Source organism: Bos mutus, chromosome 3 (genome assembly GCF_027580195.1).
Source record: "Bos mutus isolate GX-2022 chromosome 3, NWIPB_WYAK_1.1, whole genome shotgun sequence".
NCBI lineage: Eukaryota > Metazoa > Chordata > Mammalia > Artiodactyla > Bovidae > Bos > Bos mutus.
In genome coordinates, this window is record NC_091619.1 from 63,550,243 (window position 1) to 63,574,490 (window position 24,248).

Genomic DNA, 24,248 nt, shown 5'->3' on the forward strand with positions numbered 1-24,248 from the left:
GAAAGGAAAGCTATATATGATGCACCAGGGGTTCAGGAGAGGTGACTGGTGAGCAGAGGGGTAAATTTTAGCTGAAAGTTGAAAAGACCATTTTGTACTTCGTAGACATTTAATTCTTGACACTTGTGTTTTGGGTTTGCTTGGTTTTTACTCATTTTAGACACAAGCCTAACCTGTAGGCAAGATAGAGTACTTTTTATTCTTCACTATGGAACCCTGAGTTCCCCCAAGGTGCAGACTGAAAGCTGGAAATCCAGGCCCTGTCGTTTGGAGCCAAGTTTCCAGTCCACTTCTAGACCCACAGTTCTTTAGGGAAAAGTTTTAGTGAAGGGAGGGGGAAAAAAAAAAAGGCGTGTCCTGGGAATTGAGGTTGTAGGAAGGCACCCCTGAGATCTAGGCAGTTCTGGAAGTTCTTTTGGGGGTACGCTCCGCAGATATCTGGGGCGCATTGACTTTGAGGTCTACACCCTGGACTCTGCGCCCGGGGACGGGGCAAAATCCCTCCGCAGACTCCGCGGAGCGCACGGGGTTGGCAGCCCCGCGGCCGGGAGGAGGTCAGGGTAGCGTAGGGGCCAGGTCCGGACATGGCCTGCAGACTCAGCGCTGGACACACGCACTTACACAAAAGAGGCCGGAAAGTGGCCGGAGGAAACGTCCGCGTCACGCGGGCCGTAGCCAGGAGTCTGGCGCGCCCGCCCCGCCGCGTCCCAGGTACTCGGCCCGCCGGTCTCATCGCTCCGCCCGCGCCTCCGACACCGCCACCGCCACCACCGCGGCGCTGCCAATGAGACTCCTCCCGCTTCTAGGTAAGTGCCGGTGCCCAGCGGCCAGGGCTGCCCGGACCAGCACCTGTAGGGAGTATGGTATTTCTAAGATGGTACTCACGGGCCAAGTGCATTTCGCCAAGACTCCTGGGAGAACTGAAAAAGCCCTTCCCAGGATGTTTTTCTCCTTGGCCTTTCAACGCTGGGGTTAGATATTCAGTACCCAGGGCCTAAGTCATCTCTTTGTTCCTGCTGACCAAGTCCCCAAAGTCCCAGACTTTGACCTTTCTTCAGATTGTCCCTCAAAAAATCTGAGAACTTCAAACCATTAACACTTGTGAGAGGTTTCCTGGCCTTGTTTCAAGGGGGACTGCTGGCCCAGACTTTGAGTTTCTTTAAAATCAACATTTTGATGTTACTGTGCAGAAAAATAATAAATCACATCTTTGAAGCCAAATTAATTCTGGTTTAGACACTATATACAGCCCTATGTGAAGCTGGGATTTATAATTGAATGTTTAAGAATCTCTTGTTACCAGATAAGGCCAATTTATCTCGGATGACAGTTTTCAGAATAATGACTTGCATGATTCATAACTGCCCATCTCAAGCAGGCTTGTCTTGAGAAGGACTAGGACAACAATAAAAAAAGGAACGTCCTACGCTTTTCCTTATCTTTTCCTAACAGCCCACAAAATACCATTGCCAACTTTGTTTACAAGAACTCTGAAATAAAGGCTTGTACTCTCTTTATGCTGCATGTTGTTGGTGGTGTTTGAATGGCGTCCCGTTTCTGGAAGCTCAGTCTTTGACAAGTACATTGAGTTGGGTTTTTTTCCCCCACTAATGGGAGAAAATATAAAATAAACTTTATTATGAAAAAGGCAGAATTTTGAAAGATCTTTAGAACACAGAAAAAAAAAAAAAAAACATTAATTGCATTTGTCCTCCTGGATGATATGATACGTTGCTTTTCATCTTAAAATAACACAGATCTGACTTTGAAAAGACCCAGATACTCAGTTCACCTTGATTTCTTTCTGCACAGAGTCATTCCCAGGGTACGGATATTGTTTTACAGTCATGCAACTACCTTTAAAAGTATCTCACCTCTGGGTGAAAGGTCCAATGATGTTAGAATACTGTTTTCTTTATAAAGCCAGGTTGATTATTATGTTTCAACTTGGTTGAGGTTTACTTGATAAACGTTGAGAATGAAGAAAAGTGTTAATTCCTGCTTGTGTCCTGTTATCTACCTAGATTCTCCTTTAGGAAATTCTCATAAAGTATTTATCTAGATGGGAAAAAAACAAAGCATATTAATGTATATATTGTCTAATTCAACAATGGAAGAAGGTTTTTCTTTTTGAAAAGGTGTATTCTCTACTTTCCTTAGTGGGTTTTTCCACTTTGCTGAATTGTTGCTGCACTCAAAACTGTACCAAGACGCCTTGTCATCCAAATGCAAAATGTGAAATTCGGAATGGAGGTGAAGGCTGCTATTGCAACACTGGATATTCAGGAAATGGTATCACAATTTGTGAAGGTAAACAATGTTTATTACCTCTTCTGTTGTGTATTTTAATATTAAGTTCTGATACGACTGCTTTTTTTCTAATCTAGAAATTAAATTGTCTTTATACTGCTTGATTTCATGCTATTGGTAAAAAAAAAAAAAAGAAAAAAAAAAGCTTAACTAACTAAACAATAAATTTGAACTTCACAGATCAAAATTTATACTTGATTATGGATTTTTGGTGTTTCCATGCATATCTTATTGGATTGGTTAGAAAGTAGTTCCATAAAATGGCATAGAAAAATCTGAATGAACTCTTGGCCAATCCAATAGTTTGGGTAGATTGCCCTTGAACTTAAGCTGGAAAACTAGATTGCAGAGAGTAAAGTCAATACTTTTAGGGAAAAAAGCACAGAGAATTCATGAAGACCAGGCTATATCCATATGTGATACATTTAGAAACCTTCTTAGTACTTGAGTATCTAAATTTGAGAATACCATAAAGAGATTCAAATTTTTTCTCCTGTGTCCTCTAGACATATACCCTGGAGAGAGAGAAAGAGAAAATTTTGAAATATATTCTGTTCTGAAATAGTAGATCTCACTTATGGAACTTTAGGCTAGAGCCCGGAGAAAGAACTCCAGGAAAGTTCCTTTGAGGTTATAATTTAGCCTGTTGGCTTGATGAACAGAGCACCATCTGATAATCAAATTTAAGTGATTTCTTATCTGTGGTCTCCATCATTATCATGCCTCTTCTTTCCTCAGTCTTTACTCAATCTTTATTCTCTCTTTCATTTTTAGTAGAATCTAGTTTAACTAGGTCAATAGGGCAAAATTCTCTGTAGGAGAAAGCAAGAAAAAAAAAAGTTCCAACTTAGATAAATTAGTTTTAAAATATAATTAAATAGCAAGTTCAGATTAGAACTTTGTGGTATTATACTCCTTAATGTATTTAAGATAAAATGAACTTCTTCTAATTAAGCCAGCATATTGTACATTGTTAATATTGTGTGTGTTTGCATATAGCATAAACTAGTTGCATCTTATGATTCAATTTGATAGGCTTTTAAAAAGATTAAATGTGCAGTATATAGTAAGGCCAGACCTCATCATAATTAGTTTAATGTTTAAAAAATGTGGAGCAAAGCTACAGTTGCTTAATGGTACATTAGATCAGGCGTTTCTACTTGTATATACAGCCAGGATTTGTAATTTACTATTATATAAGCACTACAAAACTCTTTCTGTAAATAATCTTGAATTTTTACTGTGTATTTAATTGAATGGCATTATGGCAAGTTGATAGTTGAGTGACCTTCAAAATATGGCATCAGACATATTAGTGTGTTTTTCCACTAATCATTGCGAATTGTACCAGAGTACTTTATAAGCAGTGTTGCCTTTTTGTTGTTTAGATACTTTTCAACTATCATGATTACCATCATTAACATCAGTAATTTTTCACAATTTGGACCCTCATCAGTCAACCAGTTCATAATCATGTTTTTAATGAGTTCTTTTGAAAATACGTCTTCCATTATCCAATGCAGTTGTTTTTTCCTCCTGCAGTTAAGTCAATAGCCAGCTGAAGGGGAGAAAATATTTTCCATTGAAAAATAAAAATATATCAAGACCTTTGGCACTGCACTTCATTTTTAAACAGAACACAGTTTTTAATGGGGATTTTTTTCTTTTAAAATTCTTAAATTCCCTTTTTATTTAAAGAATGGTACATATTCACTTGTGTTGATATTCACTATTTGAGGTTTATAATATCCTCTTAAATTGTTCAATCAGTGATTTTAATCTTTTTCACCTTTTATTAATTCATTGACAGATTTGACACTTTTTTTCAGTAAATACATTTACTCTGATTTTTGGAATTAAAACATTTTTAACTTCTGAATCGTCTAGGTTATATTTTGGGCATGAATAATCTTGTTGCCTTTTTCTCATCTCTAAAGAGTTTCTCATTTTTCCTTATTTTTCTCTAAGATTGTTAGTAGACCACTATGAAATCACTGGACAGAATTTTTGTTACAGAGGATGCCTACATTTTGAGCAATTAAAATTGTTGTTTCTTGGCATTATAAATATCATCTTCATTCCCTGATAGCTCAGTTGGTAAAGACTACGCCTGCAAAGCAGGAGACCCCAGTTTGATTCCTGGGTTGGGAAGATCCACTGGAGAAGGGATAGTCTACCCACTCCAGTATTCTTGGGCTTCCCTTGTGGCTCAGCTGGTAAAGAATCCGCCTGCAATGCTGGAGACCTGGGTTGGGTCCCTGGGTTGGAAAGATCCCCTGGAGAAGGGAAAGGCTACCCACTCCAGTTTTCTGGCCTGGAGAATTCCATGGATTGTATACTCCATGAGATCACAAAGAATCGGACACAACTGATTTTCACTTTCATTATCTTTATAAAATTTGTCTCCCTCAAAGACCTCCCAAATAAATATCATGATAATAACCCAACCTTACTCAATGTATTCTGTTCCAAGAGCTAGTTTTGAGTAAGTTATTTAGACTTTGGATTACACAGTCCCATAGAAACTAGTCTTAATAGTAGTGATTTTGCCTCATTAATTATCTTTTTATTAAATAAGTACTTATTATATTCATCATTATCATTATCACCATCATCATTAGGATAGTTAATATCTACTGTGCACTTAGTACACTATATTAATTAGCATAACACCTTCATCCATTATTATTCCCATTTTATCTACAAGGAAATAGAGTCTTAAGAAGTTTAAGTGAAAATCTCAAGTGACACAACAAGTAAGTAGAAGAGCCAAGATTTGAACCCAAGGCTGTCTCATCCCAGTGCTTGTAATATTATTCACTGTGTTTGACCATAAGGCCTCTGCTTATCAGATACTGCTCTGCCCTTGGTTTAAAATTATAAATAGGAAATTGACCTTGATTTCTAGTATATCTGAGGTCAGTCACAGAAGTATATTAATAATTTGACACAATGTTATAAAAGGTATTAGAAGAGGTAAATTTGAAATGTATAATCAACTACAAGGAACTCTGCGAGTGGAGGTGACATTTACACTCAGAATTGAGAATAAATTTGTTTTATTAAGATCAACTTAATAAAGACAGACTTATTAAGGTGAGCTTCCCTGGTGGCTCAGTGATAAAGAATCTGCCTGCAATGCAGGAGACCCAGGTTCGATCCCTGGGTCGGGATGATCTCCCGGAGAAGGATATGGCAACCCATTCCAGTATTCTTGCCTGGAGAATTCCATGGACAGAGGAGCCTGATCGGCTACAGTCCATAGGGTCACAAGGAGTAGAACATGACTGAGCAACTAACACACACATTAAGATCAACAAAGTGACAAAGAGAAGTCAGGCAAAAGGAATCAGCGGTACCAAAGGCCTAGAAGTTGAACATGTGTTTTGTTTGCTTGCTTGTTTGTTTTAAGGAGCTCCAGTTATTTCATGCTGACTATATATCACAATATATATTAGTTGAGGGATCAGTGGAAATTAAGTCAAGATGTCAAAGGTATGGACTTTGTTCTGTTAACCAAAAAAGAACCACTGGTAGATATTAAGTAGCTGAATTACAATAATAAGACTGTTGATATTAGAAAGATGACTCCCTTAGGTAAAGTAAGAATGGATTAGTGAGGGTCAACCCACAAAAGGCCATTTACCCAACCTGTAAAACCAATAATACTTTATTTGTACTGTTCATTGTAGTTTATACTGCTTCTACCCAGTTTATCTTTAATTCTTATATCAAGCTTTTGAAATATAAACTACAGATGCTGTCTTTACTGACAAACACCAATATAACTGGTTATAGCTATTAATAGCTTCTGTTGAGCTCCATGCTACAGCCTTTACATATGCGAGAAGTAGGACTCTGAAAGCTTAAGTGAGTTTTCCAGGATCCCAGGGCTAATGTGGTAAACCTAGAACTCAAACCCTGAAATCTCAGCCTTCTCTAGATTACCAGAAATGTCAGTGTATTACCAGTCACCTGACATAATCCAGGCAGTACAGATTTTTAAATCAAATTGTTAGAACAGTATAATTTTAACCAGAGTTTATTTATTACCACTTTATTGAAGTATTAATGATAATTTATTTACACACGTATCTTTATGCTGACATGTAAGTACATTTTAAGATAGGAGGTGAAAAAGATTGTGTAGAAATTTTGGGGTATGTTTAAAGGGTATTGAAATTTTTGATATTTAACTCTAAAATGTAGGTGATTTTAATTCTCTAAATATATATTATTATTACTCTTCCTTATGGTTCTCAGTACATTTTTGGTTACCTTCTAGTGCACAGTAGTTTACAAATATAGGAAGTTAAAGATCCCTCCTATCCCAGGTAATGATGCTATAAAAGGGAAAAAGGTAGGGAATGGCTGAAATAATCTTTGGGTACACCTAAAACACTATTGCTTGAGTTGGAATAAACTGAGTTGTGAGAAGCAAGAAGCAGGAGCAAGGTGGAGGATGCAGTTCAGTGCATGTTTGGGTGAGAGGATGGTGTTGGGGTAAGAAAATAGTCTCTACTCTCGTATCAGCTTACTAAGTGGGGCAATATTTTTGGAAGTTTCGTGTAGTCAGAATGGGTAGGAGGAAAACACTTGCCCCAGGTAGGAAGAGGAAGGGTCAGGAAGGATGTAATTGACTGCTTGTATGCATGTATAAAACTTTTTCACAGCTCGAGACATGCTATTATGAACCACATCACAGGCACTTTACAGAAAATAATGAAGTCTTGGTGCCTCACTCAAGGAGACACACTGTATGATTAAAAAGTAGTTTTTCATTATTATCTAATAACCATATGTATGCTTGTAAAATTCAACTGGAAGAATATCATAATAAACTAGAGAGCAGTATCAGGCTGGTAAAGGTAGAGAGAGCAGTGTGACAATAGCTATCTAAGAGCAGAATGTGGGAGAAATATTAATTAAAATAGTCCACTAACATGAATCTGCCCAGGATAAAATAGAAGTGCTGAGAACATATAACTGCTTCCATAACAGTTTTTTTTTCAGTAATAAAGAGGAAACTCATCAAAATAGGCAAAGCAACAGTCATCAAAACAGATACAAAGCATGCAAAATGTATATGTCGTGCACATGCACATCTGTTAACACAATTAGGTATACTCTAAACTATGTCCTACAAATAATAACAGTAGTTATAAATATTTAATGAAGTAATAATGTGTGTAATAGAAATGTGACTAGAAAAATAACTCTTCTTTGCTCACATCTCAATGATATTTCATATTTAATAATGATACATGCACATAGTCATGGCTCTATGACGTGTGTATATATATATATACATATATATCTTTTGTCTTTTATGAGGTATAATTATATTCTGCATGTAAGCAATTTTTAAGAACAAATATGCTGAACAAGCTAATGGGTGTCATTCATTTCTCACCCAAGTAAATATCATTGTAAGATGGTTCATTTATGAAAATGATGCTATCGGTGCTCAAAACTGTTCTCGGACTTCTATTTATAATTTATATATATGACATCAATTGAATTTAAATTATTCAATTATATATTTATTTTTTTCCTATCCTCAATGGCAGTGAGATTTTGAGAGGGAATGAGATTTTTGAGAGGGATTTTGAGGCAGTGAGATTTTGTTTAATTTTCAGAAACAGCTAAGAGAAACTTTAGCCAAATCTGATGGGTAAAGTAAAAGATTAGTTGCCAAAATGGTGTTAAGAAAATGGTGTGTGGTTATAAATTAATATGAGGTGAAATATTTTTCATGAATAGCATGGAATGAAGACTTTCTTAATTTTGAAATATTTTGATATTGCATGTAATAATTGCAAGATCACTGTGAATAAATATACTGACATTCAAGTTTTAATTTTCATTAGGATGCTTATGTTCTGTTATTTGTTTAAATATAGATATATAATATTCATGCATTCAATTCATAAACATTATCTGTTCTTCACGAATATAATTCCAAAGGGCATTGTTAATATCTCTAGTTCTAAATGTAACAAAGATAAGCCTAATACATTGATGAACCAGATTCTGTATCAACTTATTTAAAAATGTTTTCACTGATATAAATACTTTATAAAATAAACATTACAATGTAGGACAAAATGTCATAAAATGTGTCAGTGCATTTTTGGGGAAACAGAGCAAGCATTTTCATATATGATAAAGCATCATTATTACCTTTAAAATGACTGAGAAAAAGCAAAATGATTTACTTATTCCAGCAGTTAGAATATTCATTTTGTCCCTGTCATTTTTGAAACTTGTTATGGTTTTGAATGTTTAAAAATCAGTACCCTTAATAATTTAATATACCAACATTCTATTTCTCTTACCAAAAAAGATGGTCTGTCAGTTTAGTTTTGCCATGATGAGGCAAATTAAAAAGTCTGGCTACCTAAATGAGTATTAAGTCAGTTTGGAACAAAAACAAAGAAAATTAATCTTTAAAATATACCCATATTTGCCTTCTGTGGAGATACAAACCCAGAAGGTACAGTGGATCAAAACTGCCTGGATTAGTTTCCACGAGAGAAGTGATTTTTCACAGCAGATTCTGAATCTTGTCTTTTTTGTCTTAAGGCTGCAAATGGGTATCTTTTGAATATTTGATTTTCATTTCTCATCTGGCATAATCAGCACTTCTGGTAGTTCATCTGCAACTTTTCTTATCCTTTTATTTTTATTACTTGTAGCTCAGTCGGTAAAGAATCTGGCCTGCAGTGCAGGTGACCTGTGTTCAATTCCTGGGTCAGGAAGATCCCCTGGAGATGGAAATGGCAGGCTACATACAGTCCATGGGGTCACAAGGGTCAGACACTACTTCATGCCTAAACCACCACCACCATCACCTTTTGTGATATTGGAGCTTCAGTTCAGTTCAGTTCAGTCGCTCAGTCGTGTCCGACTCTTTGCGACCCCATGTATCGCAGCACGCCAGGCCTCCCTGTCCATCACCAACTCCCGGAGTTCACTCAGACTCACGTCCATTGAGTCAGTGATGCCATCCAGCCATCTCATCCTCTGTCATCCCCTTCTCCTCCTGCGCCCAATCCCTCCCAGCATCAGAGTCTTTTCCAGTGAGTCAACTCTTCGCATAAGGTGGCCAAAGTACTGGAGTTTCAGCTTTAGCATCATTCCTTCCAAAGAAATCCCAGGGCTCATCTCCTTCAGAATGGACTGGTTGGATCTCCTTGCAGTCCAAGGGACTCTCAAGAGTCTTCTCCAACACCACAGTTCAAAAGCATCAATTCTTTGGCACTCAGCTTTCTTCACAGTCCAACTCTCACATCCATACATGACCACAGGAAAAACCATAGCCTTGACTAGATGGACCTTTGTTGGCAAAGTAATGTCTCTGCTTTTGAATATGCTATCTAGGTTGGTCATAACTTTTCTTCCAAGGAGTAAGTGTCTTTTAATTTCATGGCTGCAGTCACCATCTACAGTGATTTTGGAGCCCAAAATAATAAAGTCTGACACTGTTTCCACTGTTTCCCCATCTATTTCCCATGAAGTGATGGGACCAGATGCCATGATCTTCGTTTTCTGAATGTTGAGTTTTAAGCCAACTTTTCACTCTCCTCTTTCACCTTCATCAAGAGGCTTTTTAGTTTAGGAGTAGAGAATTTAGTAGCAGCCAGTGCCAGCATTTTCTTTCATTTTTTCCTTTATCTTTCTCTGTTTTTCCCCTCTTTGTCCCCCTTCTCTACTTTCCTCTCTTTCCTTTTCTCCAGTCTTTGGAAGGAGGTGCCTTATGATTTTTGTCATTGTTCAGTCACCCAGTCATGTCCAACTCTTTGTGATCCCTTGGACTGCAGTACGCCAGGCCTCCCTGTCCCTCACCATTTCCCAAAGTTTGCACAAGGTCATGTCCATTGCTTTGGTGAGGCCATGTCATCCTTCGGCGCCCTCTTCTCCTTCTACCCTCAATCTTTCCAAGCATCAGGCACTTTTCCAGTGAGTCAGCTGTTCGTATCAGATGACCAAAATACTGGAGTTTCAGCTTCAGCATCAGTCATTCCACTGAGTATTCAGAGTTGATCTCCCTTAAGATTGACTGGTTTAATCTCCTTGCTGTACAAGGGACTCTCAGGAGTCTTCTCCAGCACCACAGTTCGAAGGTATCAATTCTTTGGTGCTCCATCTTCTTTATGGTCCAGTTCACACACCTGTACGTGACCATTAGGAAGACCATAACCTTGACTATACAAACCTTTGTCAGCAGAAGAATGTCTCTGCTTTTCAACACACTGTCTAGGTTTGTCATTGCTTTCTAGAGAAGAAGCAAACGTCTTCTTATTTCATGGCTGCAGTCACCATCTGCAGTGATTTTAGAGACCAAAGAAGAGGAAATCTGTTACTGCTTCCACCTTTGCTCCGTTTGCCATGCAGTAATGGGGCCGGGTGCCATGATCTTCATTTTTTTAATATTCACTTTTAAGCCAGCTTTTTGACTGTCCTCCTTCACACTCATCAAAAGGCTCTTTAGTTTCTCTGCTTCCTGCCATTAGAGTGGTATCATCTGCATATCTGAGGTTGTTGATGTTTCTCCCGCTTATCTTGATTCCAGCCTGTAACTCATCTAGTCTGGCATTTCTCATGATGCACTCAGTGTATAGATTAAACAAACAGGGTGACAGCAGACAGCCCTGAAGTACTCCTTTCTTGATCTTGAACTAGTCATTTGTTCCATACACAGTTCCAACTGTTGCTTCTTGACCTGCATACAGGTTTCTCAGAAGAAAGGTAAGATGGTCTGGTATTCCCATCTCTTTAAGAGCTTTCCACAGTTTATTATGATCCACAAAGTCAAAGGCTTCGGCATAATCGATGAAACGGGTAGATGTTTTTTTGGAATTCCCTAGCTCAATATGATCCACTAAATGTTGGCAGTTTGATCTCTGGTATGGCTTTTAAGTAATACTTAAAGAATATTTGAAGATTTAGAAATCTATGTCTCAATAATGTTACATCCACATTTTCTTTCATATGTAAAATACTACTAAAAATTTTTGAGGAAGTAAATTTTTGTAAAACAAATGTATTTTTATACACTCCAAAGGAATTTCTTAGGAAATGAATAATAATGCAAAATTGAAAATGTATGAACTCTAATGTGCTTCTAGATAGCTGTGTAACAAGTTCTTTTTTAAATGAGGTGCCTATTTCCTTGTGACTTCTTGTACTAAATGGAAAATGTAGCCTATTAAAAAATGATGGTCTAAATTAACCCAAGGCTTAAATTCCAGGATGCATGCTTTCTGTGAACTTCATCCAAATAAATAAAACACCTTTGCCAATTTCAGAAATTCTTTTCCTTGTAACTAGAAGTATGACCTCTTTCATCTGTTGTCAAGTAAGGTTACACAATACAGAAAACAACTCAAGCACAATAATTAGGTAGAATGTCCTCAAAACATCCAGTCTATAAGATTACAAATTCTTTTACCATATAAAAAGAGAAAAATAAAGGAATAAACCATTATAAAAACTTTAAGCTAATATTTTATTTTTAAAAAGAGAAGGAAAAAAGGACTTGTGTCATCTGAGTTTTGCTGATCAACTCCACAGTTTTAAATCTGAAAAGTTCTCTAGTCTAATTTGACAGTGTCATTTTTCAGGAATCACTTTTCTAAGTCATCCTGTTTTCATGTTTATCTCATGGGACAATTATGAGAATGAATGAGATACAAACTAAGAAGTAATCTGAGACCTTAAAGAAGAGTTTAACATAGATATATGATTTTGGATTTTCCCAACCAATTTATAATGAAATATGAAAATGTTTCTTCATATAGAAGACTCATTTGTTTTTAATTACTTTTTAATCAGTATTAGCTAGATGGATTCATTGCATATTTAGAACCAGAAAAGTAATATCAGATAACTAATGGCAAGAGAATTAAACAGAAATAGTAAAAATCAACATAGAACTTCTGAGTTTGAATATTAGTAATCAAAAAGACTTATTCAAATTTCTATGTTGAATCAATCCTAGATAATACTTACTGAGTTAACATTATAAAAGTATTGACTTTTTTTCCCAAGTGAAGACTATCATTTTCTTTTTTCTTACTGCAGGTCAAAATGTTGATTCTTCATATATATTATATATATATATCAATTCAGTTCAGTCACTCAGTCATGTCCAACTCTTTGTGACCCCACGAACCACAGCACACTAGGCCTCCCTGTCCATCACCAACTTCTGGAGTCCACCCAAATTCATGTCCATTGAGTCGGTGCTGCCATCCAATCATCTCATCCACTGTTGTCCCCTTCTCCTGCCCTCGATCTTTCCCAACATCAGGGTCTTTTCAAATGAGTCAGCTCTTCGCATCAGGTGGCCAAAGTATTGGAGTTTCAGCTTCAACATCTGTCCTTCCAATGAACACCCAGGACTGATCTCCTTTAGGATGGACTGGTTGGATCCCCTTGCAGTTCAAGGGACTCTCAAGAGTCTTCTCCAACACCACACTTCAAAAGCATGAATTCTTCGGCGCTCAGCTTTCTTTATAGCCCCACTCTGACATCCATACATGACTACTGGAAAAACCATAGCCTTGACTAGATGGACCTTTGTTGACAAAGTAATGTCTCTGCTTTTCAATATGCTGTCTAGGTTCATCATAACTTTCCTTCCAAGGAGTAAGCGTCTTTTAATTTCATGGCTGCAGTCACCATCTGCAGTGATTTTGGAGCCCCAAAAAATACAGTCAGCCACTGTTTCCCCATCTATTTGCCATGAAGTGATGGGACTGGATGCCATGATCTTAGTTTTCTGAATGTTGAGCTTTAAGCCAACATTTTCACTCTCCTCTTTCACTTTCATCAAGAGGCTCTTTAGTTCTTCTTCACTTTCTACTATAAGGGTGGTGTCATCTGCATATCTGAGGTTATTGATATTTCTCCTGGCAGTTTTGACTCCAGCTTGTGCTTCTTCCAGCCCAGCGTTTCTCATGATGTACTCTGCATATAAGTTAAATAAGCAGGGTAGTTACCTGTGAAATAATTCCTTCTTAGTGTAGTCGTGGCTGAGTGGTTAAGGAGATGGACTAGAAATCCTTTGGGGTCTCCCCGCACAGGTTCGAATCCTACGTGGTAGTTACCAGTGAAATGTATATGTGTATATATATATATACACACACACACACACACACACACACACACACTGACTTACTGACTTCCTAGGTGGCTCAGCCATAATGTGTCCACCTTCCAATTCAGGAGACACAGGAGACTGAGTTCAATCCCTGGGTTGAGAAGATCCTCTGGAGGAGTAAATGGCAACGCACTCCAGTATTCTTGCCTGGAGAATCCCATGGACAGAGGAGCATGGCAGGCTACATTTCATAGGGTCATAAAGAGTCAGATACTCGGTGAGCAACTGAGCATGTGCACACATGCACACACACATACACACACATGCTCTTATAATATGTGCTACTGATGATAAAGCATCAACAGCAATAAAATTAGATCAGTTGTCATTTTTTGCATGCTAAGTGAACAAGGCAGTTCTACCGTCTTATAGTTTCTGTTCAGTTATATCTTTAGGAAATGCTAGGAAATTTAAGGTGGCTCAGACAATGAAGAATCCACATGCAACGAAGGAGACCTGGGTTTGATACCTGAGTTAAGAAGATATCTTTGAGAAGAGCACAGTAACCCACTCCAGTATTCTTGCCTCCATGGACAGAGGAGCCTGATGGGCCATAGTCCATGGGGTCACACAGAGTCGGACACAACTGAGTGACTGAGCACCGCAGAAGAAATTTAAAGGGCTTTGCAGGTGGTGCTAGTGGTAAAGAAACTGTCTGCCAGTGCAGGAGACATAAGAGATAGGAGTTTGATACCTGGTTTGGGAAGATCCCCTGGAGGGGGAAACAGCAACCCACTCCCGAATTCTTGCCTGGAGAATCCCATGGACATAGGAGCCTGGCAGACTCCTGTCCATAGGGTCACAAAGAGTTGGACATGATTGGAGCAACTTAGTACACATACACACAGGAAATTTAAATTAAGTGAAAATTGTACTCTAGATGTGGGATTTTCATATATTGTAAACCTCTTTTGCTTTTCAAGAAAATATTAGTATAAAAAACAAAGAAATTTGGGGTTAGCACCTTTAACATCACAAAGTGACTCACTGAGTCTCAATTTTTTTGTTTTGTTTTTTATAGTTCCCTATTTGTCAGTATTTTTAAATTGCCAATTTCATTTTGCAAAATCGGTAATATTTCTTTTGTTCTTGGAATGTCAATTTTCTACAGTCCCAGTTTTAATAAGGCACCAGCATACATTATAGCCAAATCCCAGTCATTTGGAAGCAGATTAACCAGATTATCCATTTTCCCATTATTTCTCTTCTTCCTTATTTGGTCTCTTTAGTGCTTAAATAAGTAACTTCAGATTTACAGCTTATTCACAAAAAGCATAATAATACTGATGTTAATTTGAGTGCTTTCTCTGAGCTACCTTCTATTCTAAGCACTTTACATGAATTTATAAATTTAATCTTCATAACAACTCTGAAATAAAAGCTCATATTATCCTCAATTTATAGATTAAGTAATTTTCGCAGAGGAAACACATTCAAACAGTCGCCTCTTATGGTCCTCAAACTACTATGTGAGGTAAATCTGCAAATAATGAAATTGAATCTCATTAATAAAAAGTGAATTATTGTGGTTCTTCCCCTCCCACCTTGATTCTGCCTTTTTTTTTCCACTACATTATCAAAACAACTGATAATAAAAAACAATGTGTGGGGTATATATTTATGACACTTTAGGAATAAGTGCAGGGAAGTTAAAACTATTTACAGGCTTTAATGCTGCTGCTGCCGCTCCTGCCAAGTCGCTTCAGTCATGTCCGACTCCGTGTGACCCCATAGACAGTAGCCCACCAGACTCCCCCGTCCCTGCGATTCTCCAGGCAAGAACACTGGAGTGGGTTGGCCTTCTCCAATGCATGCAAGTGAAAAGTGAAAGTGAAGTCGCTCAGTCGTGTCCAGCCCCTCAGGACCCCATGGACTGCAGCCCACCAGGCTCCTCCGTCCATGGGATTTTCCAAGCAAGAGTACTAATATTTTGATGAAATTCATAGACCAGGAACAGTTATTTTACTCCTGTTTATCTATGTCTTTAAAGCCCAGTGAATTGACAATAAAATCAGTGAAATCAGAGAGGATTCATGAGAAGTCTACAAATTAAGAGCAAACTTTCTCAAAGCAGAATCTTGTGCTACAAGTGGGATAGTTCAGTGTACACAGAGCAGGCTTCAGTGAAGATGGTGTCTTTTCCCTGTGATGGTCATATTCTTTCTCTTGCTCAGAAAGGGAGTAGAAACTTGTTGACATTGTTTTCCTAAGGCTATGCAGATTGATCTCTTTCCCACTGGTGTTTGCTCCCAAATGAAGCCAAGAAAATACTCTCAAAGAAAACTTTGTCATCTGCCTGCCATCACTGAAGTTGAAAATTAATGCAGTCTTTCTGCCCATTCCCCACCTATGCTAACTGGAATAATGCTGGAAACGTCCTATGGCACACCCACATATACAGGAAACTCAGAACTCTTGTGCTAAAGAATTTGTAATTGTCTGGCAGACAAAATGTAGGCCAAAATACCTGTGATAATCAACATTGTTCTTTAGTTATAAACATGACGGTCATTTAAGGATAACCAATCATTGGAGAAAAGCCAAAAATGCAAACACAAAGATGAATAAACAGACTATCTGGCCTAAGAAAGATACTTTCTAAGAGAGGAATGAGGTTGAAGGAAAAATTCCAGTTGATACCCTCAAAGAGATTCTTAGAAAGTTTACATCCAAACAAACCAAATAAGATATGCTTCTGTGTATGAAAAAGCTATCATACCACACAACATATTTTCTTCCTTAGTGTATTCTGTAACCTTTGTGCTACTCAGTTCCTTGTGCTTTGTTTTTCCTTTTATTCATCGCCTTTTGTAGCAATCCCTCAAGACAATAAGCTGGTAAAATTGTCAGTAATGCAAGCAATTCTGAAAAACAGAAGATTGAGACTAAAGTCTCTATTCTTGGGTTTTCTTTCCTATAGAAATGATCACACATAGAACAGGGAAGCTACAAATTTCAAATTTGCTTACACATCAGTGGAGGATACCTGTGGACTGCGTAAGTCAAAATATTCTTAAATTCATCAGCTCAATATAATCTGCCTTTTTATAATAACCCACTTTCATCCCCTTGCTACATCTCTCCCGAATCCCTTCCCTGCTTTATCTTACAGGTGAAACAGGGTAGTCAGTATGTTCTGACCCAAATTCCATGACCTACTGGTGAATTTTAACATTGTGATATCACTAGTATTGGGATAGAGCCCATACTTGGTACCTAAGAAAAGTGCTGCTGCTGCTGCTAAGTCACTTCAGTGGTGTCCGACTCTGTGAGACCCCATAGACGGCAGCCCACCAGGCTCCTCCGTCCCTGGCAAGAATACTGGAGTGGGTTGCCATTTCCTTCTCCAAGCATTGTTGTTGAAAAGCCCCTGCTCCGTTTAATTAAACTCAGGATTTATTTTTGATTCACTTATAACTTCTGTGGTTATAATACTGCAATTATATGCAGTTTCCAACCCATGTTGTTTGTTTTCCTGGAGTGATTTCCTGAATTCACTGGCTAATATACTTGATCAGTTCAGTTCAGTTGCTCAGTCGTGTCTGATTCTTTGCGACCCCATGAATCACAGCACCTCAGGCCTCCCTGTCCATCACCAACTCCCAGAGTTCACCAGACTCACGTCCATCGAGTCAGGGATGCCATCCAGCCATCTCATCCTCTGTCGTCCCCTTCTCCTCCTGCCCCAATCCCTCCCAGCATCAGAGTCTTTTCCAGAGAGTCAGCTCTTCACATGAGGTGGCCAAAGCACTGGAGTTTCAGCTCCAGCATCATTCCCTCTAAAGAAATCCCAGGGCTGATCTCCTTCAGAATGGACTGGTTGGATCTCCTTGCAGTTCAAGGGACTCTCAAGAGTCTTCTCCAACACCACAGTTCAAAAGCATCAATTCTTCTGTGCTCAGCCTTCTTCACAGTCCAACTCTCGCATCCATACATGACCACAGGAAAAACCATAGCCTTGACTAGACAGACCTTTGTTGGCAAAGTCATGTCTCTGCTTTTGAATATGCTATCTAGGTTGGTCATAACTTTCCTTCCAAGGAGTAAGCATCTTTTAATTTCATGGCTGCAGTCACCATCTGCAGTGATTTTGGAGCCCCCAAAAATAAAGTCTGACACTGTTTCCACTGTTTCCCCATCTATTTCCCATAAAGTGATGGGACTGGATGCCATGATCTTAGTTTTCTAAATGTTGAGTTTTAAGCCAACTTTTTCACTCTCCTCTTTCACTTTCATCATAGTTACTACCAAAAAAATCTATTTTTCTGCTCCAATGAAATATACTTATCTTCTGATCTATATTATTCCCAGATTAAGGCAATAATATACAATAGAGAGGAGCAGAAAAATAATACTCAGAGACTGAAAAACTAAAAGGCAAAGATGGAAACTATGAGAACAAAACTGAGAAACCAAACAGAGAACCTAGTACCCCTCCAATCAAAGTCTTATTGAAGAGGGGGCAGGCAAGATTTAGCAAAAGAAATCACAAAAGATACAAGACAATTTCCCAAAGCTTAAGAAACACAGGAGTCTTCATTTAAAGAATCCTCCAATATTCACCTGTCTTTTACATAATATGTTTGTGCCTTACATTTCAGCTTTTGTTTAAGGAATACCTCTACGGATATCTTGCAATAAAAGAGGAATATAGTTTACTTTATGATCTGACATTTTTATTTATACGTTCAAGATGTTTATTACCTTTATGCACCTAAATAATAGAATATGTAGGCTCCTTCATTCATATAGCATAGTTGAAAACCTGCTCAAATTATAGTGACAAAACGTGCTTTTCAAAAAAACATTTGAGTGACTCTTACATTCGGGAGAGTGAGTAGAGGCCAAGCCGCCAAGATTCATCCATGACCATTACAAGAAGATTCTCTGTCAGTCCTTTAGGCCGCCATTTCTATATTCATCTACTTTCACTTAACTTCTACTTCATTTAAGCCCTTTTCAGATACTAATTATAGCTTAAGAGAGGAAGGGTATGTTTTAGAAATCCTGCAGTATTACCCTGTCATCTTAAAAATAAAATAATTGCTACTCTGAAGTTTTCTCTTCCAGATTTCCATTATTCAGTTCAGTTCAGTTCAGTCACTCAGTCGTGTCTGACTCTTTGTGACCCCATGGACTGCAGCACGCCAGGCCTTCCTGTCCATCACCAACTCCTGGAGTTTACTCAAACTCATGTCCATTGAGTCGGTGACGCCATCCAACCATCTCATCCTCTGCTGTCCCCTTCTCCTCCCGCCTTCAATCTTTCCCAGCATCAGAGTCTTTTCAAATGAGTCAGTTCTTCGCATCAGGTGGCCAAAGTATTCCATTATTAGATCCTTTTTATATCCTTATTACTAACTAAGACCCAGCCTCATAACTTGACCCCTCCTAGTATGTCATGCCCTAGTAACTAGATTCTTTGATAATATATTCTCATATAACTGTGCCAAAATATCTAAGGTCTCTCTTATTATTTAAATGGACTAGTATATAGAATCTGCCTGCAGTGTAAGAGACCTGGGTTCTATCCCTGGGTTGGGAATGTCCTCTGGAGAAGGGGAATGGCCACCCACTCCAGTAGTCTTGCCTGGAGAATTCCATGGACAGAGGAGCCTTACAGGCCCCAGTCCATGGAGTCGGAAAGAGTCGGACATGACGAAGCAACTTTCACTTCACACGTGAGCGCACACGCATGTGCGTGCATACACACACACGCACACACACACACACACACACACACACACACACACACTAGTCCTGTTCAACTGAGACTCTTATGATAATGGTTGTTAATGTCTCAGCTTTAAAATTCTGATTCTGTTATGAGACTTTTATTTGAACTTCAGTCAATTTAAATTTCATCTTTTTTAGTAACTAATGGATTTTCAGCTCAGTTTGGAACATGAAAGCAAAACAGATACGGGTTTTTGTCTCGTGCTTCTAAACTCAGTGGTCTTTCCACTGTACCACACTGCTTTTCACCCTGATCTCTGGAGCTGGCATGACCAGTGCAGGCGAGGCTTTCATCTACTGCTTGTGCTCACTTCTCCCTACTCATGACCATAACACCATGATGATATACATATTTTTTCCCTACTGAACCAAGATGTGACCTCAGAGTTCTTCAGACATATATTACACATCCATAGAGGTCACCAAATAAATAAAACGTATTTTCCATTCTGTTTTCTCAGTGACTTTCTCCTGTGAAAAAAAATTCTGGACCAATCTTCAGTGAACCCCTTGTATTACAGTGCTAAAAACTAAGGTATTAAATATTATATAGTATGATCAGCAAGAGAAATGCTGTATCAGAGTCACTTGAATCATTCAGAAGAAACAAGAAGGCTGTAAATGTTGATTTTTATATTTGCTCCTTTCTGGGAAAGGTTTAGTCACTGTTGTATGTGGTTGAGAGTACCCCCTTTTGAATAAAACAGTGCATGTATTCATTTTGTGGAGAGGAGGGTTATGACTCATGTGAATTTATAAGTACCATTTAACGAACAATCTGGAACAAAATGCTACAAAATGGAACTTGTCCTTGTGTTGCAACTTCAAAGGAACATTGATGATCGTTTATTTATAAGTGTAATGAGCCAGGGAGTTGAGAGTGGACTTGATCAGTGGGGCAGTCTTCTCAGCTGGAAACCTGTATCTAAATTTCTCCATTCTGAGGATTTCATGTATTTCCAGGCATCAAAATACTTTGTGTCAGACAATAAATGGGATGGGATAAACAATTGTGTGGGTGCTCAGGAAAGAAATAAGGCACTTTAAATGTTGGGAATATTATAAGCTTTGACTTAATATCTAAGACCCAATACATACGTCAATTTGCAAGGCCTTTCTTATTCCTATATGTTCAGAATGATTGTTTGCTTTTTCATCTTCTCATAATTCCTTTTCATTTTTGCATTAATTCATTAATTTTGGAATAAGTGTTGATGGAGTCTGCCTGCTTTTTAATGGTGCCTGGGGAATCCCAACAGTGACTGCTGTTTGAAAATGGTGACTAATTCTTATTTTTTACTACATCCTTGGAAACTATTAAAATTCCTTGGATACAGTCTGTCAAATACATGGATTGGTTTTTGAGTGGTTATTCTGATTGGTTGGTGCCCCATTCTTACTGTTCCATGTCTGTGCTGAATTTACTAAGATATTATATATGATATTCCTGCTTGCATGGATCCACACTCAGATTTGCTTAAATACTCTGCATTGTAACAAGACCCATACAGCAAGATTACTGTATGCATAATCCCATCCCAAGTATTTTGCTATAAATAAAGACTATCCATTATAACCAGATGGAAAATGTGTATGAATGATCAGTTCGCTTAATAAACTTTACATTGGTTTTTTCCAAATTGGCTCTCCCTGTTTCATTTTGAGTGATCAACTATGCAAGACTGAATTTCCATTAACTTATCTGTTGCTCTTTTGAACATTTTCACGAGTTAAGAAGCAGTATGTCCTAAGGCAGGGTTGTTTCCCATATTGGCACTAATGCTTGTGATGACCTCCTGTTTTTGAAGCACTCTGGCCCTAATCTTCAGAGTCCCAGTTGTCACATTAACTGTGGTATTTTTTTTTTTCTGCATCTTATGTGTAAAATATGCTGTTTTCATAGAAATCCTAGGAATTGTGAAATTATTGGCACTTAGAAAAATTATATTTTCACTTCTAATCATAATAATTGTTCTTTAATTTCAGAAAATAATTTTTCTGTCATTGAAAATATCCGTCTCACGTTTATCACTTTTTACAATGAACTAATCTTTTTAAGTACAGCATTACACAAAGCTGTATTTATTCTTCAGTTACCTACTTAGGGTGAACTTTTGTCCTTTTTGCATTAATATGTACAAAGTAAGACTGCTATTAAAACAAATTTTACTTTGTTTTTTTTTTTATCAAGCTCTAAATTTGATTAAAATTGAATAGATTATAACATGAATGAAGTGGGAAGAAATAAAATACTCTCTGTATATTACTTTATTGTATTAGTTTTGCCAAATATCTAAATGAATTCGCCACAGGTATACATGTATTCCCCATCCTGAATCCTCCTCCCTCCTCCCTAAAATTTTAATACTTGTAATATATAAAGATTTTGAAGAAAATATTGTCTTCATCCACAAAAATGTTGTGTTTAATTTTTGTAAATGTGTTTTAACCCTCCCTCAGAGTTATTCACCTTCTTGCTTTAGAAAACATTCTTTTCATTCTGTCTAGCAGTGCTGAAATCAGCTAAGAGTATATGTTTAGGAGTGTGTGCAAAAAATGCTTTGAAAAGCTTTAATGTATTATCTCAGATAATTTTTTCTTCCGTCTTCTTGAGATATGATTTTATATCCCATATTTTATCAACTACCAAACTGGTCTCAAGAATCTGAATTTACAGTAAATAAACTTTTAGAATTTGTTAGTGGCTGTGTGAGATAATACCACTAGGTAGTGTTCGTTACCCAGCGTTTGTATAAAGGTATCATGATCATGCATTTTGAGTGTTAAAGAACAGAACACATAATTTTTGTCTACCATGAAAATTGTGATTTTATGAATATTAAAACGTTAAGGCAATATTATTGATATATTTCAGCTTCTTTAACTGTTTGGTCCATTGGCATTGAGAGAAAAGGTACAAGGACTTACATTATTGTCGTCACATGTGGAGTTGTGAGTAGGATGAAAATCAGTTATTAGAAAAAACATTTTATTTAAAGAAATTAGAATATAAAGAAAGACCTTCAATATAATACATGATGGTATTTTACATTCAAGTCAATGAATTTTCATTAAAAATATGATTATCTTGAGTGTCATTGGTCTGAAAAGTTCAATTCCTGCTAAGTCCTTTTATACGAAATTTACTGCATGGTTATGCTATTTTCCATGTTAACTTGATTTTTCCCGCAATTTTATGTTCATATAGTTTATATTACCAAGAAATCCAGATTAGTATACAGTTTCAGAGATTCTCTTTATAATTGTTTAAAAGTTCCCAAACAAATTGCTAGAAGATAGAATGCCAGATGTGTTCAAACCTTGTACTTAGTTTAAGGAGGAAATCAACACTTTGGTCCTTTATTTGCCATGGAAAAAGATAATGACATTCTCTAGGAAGATTAGAATCTAACCAAACATTGTAGGCTATATATAGCATACAAAGCCTTGTGCCATTTGTGAAAACGTTATCAGGGAGAAAACCCAATGACTGATTTTTTGAACTGTATTTTTTAGGGACACAGATTTAATTTAGAGATTATGGTTTGAAAATAAAATTTACTGTATGAGTGTTTTTAGCTGATAAGAAATTGATTTTGTGACCTTGCTACACATTAATTGAAACATCTGCCAATATATCTTGAAGTAGTTTAAGGAACTGTAGACACTTGGAATCGTATCATTTCTTCATGTTAAACTTACTAGTTAATCACTTTGTTACCATTAAAAGAAAGAAACTAATTTTCATGTGAGATCTGAATAATCTCTCTCTCTGGCATAATAAGTGGGATTTATGTAATTGACATTATATTTAGTTGTTTTATGATATTGAAGGTGGAGTCCTTTAATAGTGTTATTCTTACTGAGCAGTATGGTATTTTGTACTCTCTATTATCTTAAAGGTTATATTTATAAAACAAAAAATATTAAAGTGTGCATACATTAGCGCACTTAGACATAAAGATTATTATTTAAATTATTCAGTAAATTTTAAAATGTAGTTTTTAAAAAGTTACAGTAGAATGAAGGTAGTTATCAGTGTTTTGCTTGTCTAAAATCTTAGCTTATTTAGCAGATATTAGGATGTGTTTACAGAGGAAAACCTGAATTGGAGAGGAGAGTTAAAACAAATTGTGAAATTTGTAGTCTTCCCAAAGAACACCAAAATGTTTTGAGATTATTTGGGTTGACTAATCAAATCAGTTATATATGCAATAATTATCCAGAAAAGTGAGCATCTCCACTTTATTTCTCTTTTGTGGATAGAACCTCAGAACTAAAATTTAGGTCATGGTTCTTTAGTGACATCATGCTGAGATGGCCCTCTGCTGATGAAAAACACATTCTGAGTATTAATTTATTATTTAAAATGTGATTAGAGTTATAGTTAACATTTAGAACTCAAGAAAGGAACCTGCTGTTTATTTGTGTATTTTTGATAATTAAAGTTGACACATGCAGACGACTAAATCAATTTGAACAAGGGTGAACAGAAGTTGAGGTGGTTCTAACACTTACTTGGTAGCTTTGTGTTTCTAGAAAAATATTGATATTTTGAAATGAGACAATTCTATATCCTTTGTGTAGGAAAGGTTCTTATGCTGGGTTTCCTGGTGCCATATGGAGGATATGTTCTAAAGATCATTTCTGGACCTTTATAAACACAGAAACCTATTGAGAATACTAAAAAAGTGCAGCAAATCTCTGTTGTATATACAATGCATGAAAGCAAGCAGATGCTTGATTTAGTGCTATGTTTGTTCAACAAATGTAATATTTACTGCAGCAGTTTCATAATGGAACACCATGTGGAGAGGAATGTTTTTAAATGTGTTTTTGACTTTGATTTCAGTTTATTAGTAAATAAATATATCAGAAAACTTTCAATAGAGGCATTAATTGGTTTATAGTCAATAATCTCATTCTACTTATCCTTTTAAACAATCTGATGGCCAATTTAATAAAGAAGTGTGAAGTTAATCTGAATTTAAGCAAAATTTTAGATTATAACTCATAATACACCTTCCTTAGTCTA

At 37.0% G+C, this 24,248-nt stretch overlaps 1 protein-coding gene across 4 annotated transcripts in view; it reads left to right on the forward strand.

The window, feature by feature from the left end:
• Positions 1 to 476: 476 nt before the first annotated feature.
• ADGRL4 (adhesion G protein-coupled receptor L4) overlaps positions 477 to 24,248 on the forward strand; it is a 144,655-nt gene continuing 120,883 nt past the window's right edge. For 2 of the 4 annotated variants that reach the window (XM_070367802.1, XM_070367803.1), the window contains exons 1-2: positions 2,172 to 2,310; positions 16,398 to 16,474. Coding sequence is in view for 2 of the 4 variants with exons in the window: in XM_070367801.1 (XP_070223902.1) it covers positions 785 to 806; positions 2,161 to 2,310 (172 nt within the window). In the remaining 2 variants the exon portion in view is untranslated. Of the gene's footprint in view, positions 807 to 2,160; positions 2,311 to 16,397; positions 16,475 to 24,248 lie in introns of those variants that run through there. The other 2 variants (XM_070367801.1, XM_005906648.2) reach the window with 2 other exon arrangements.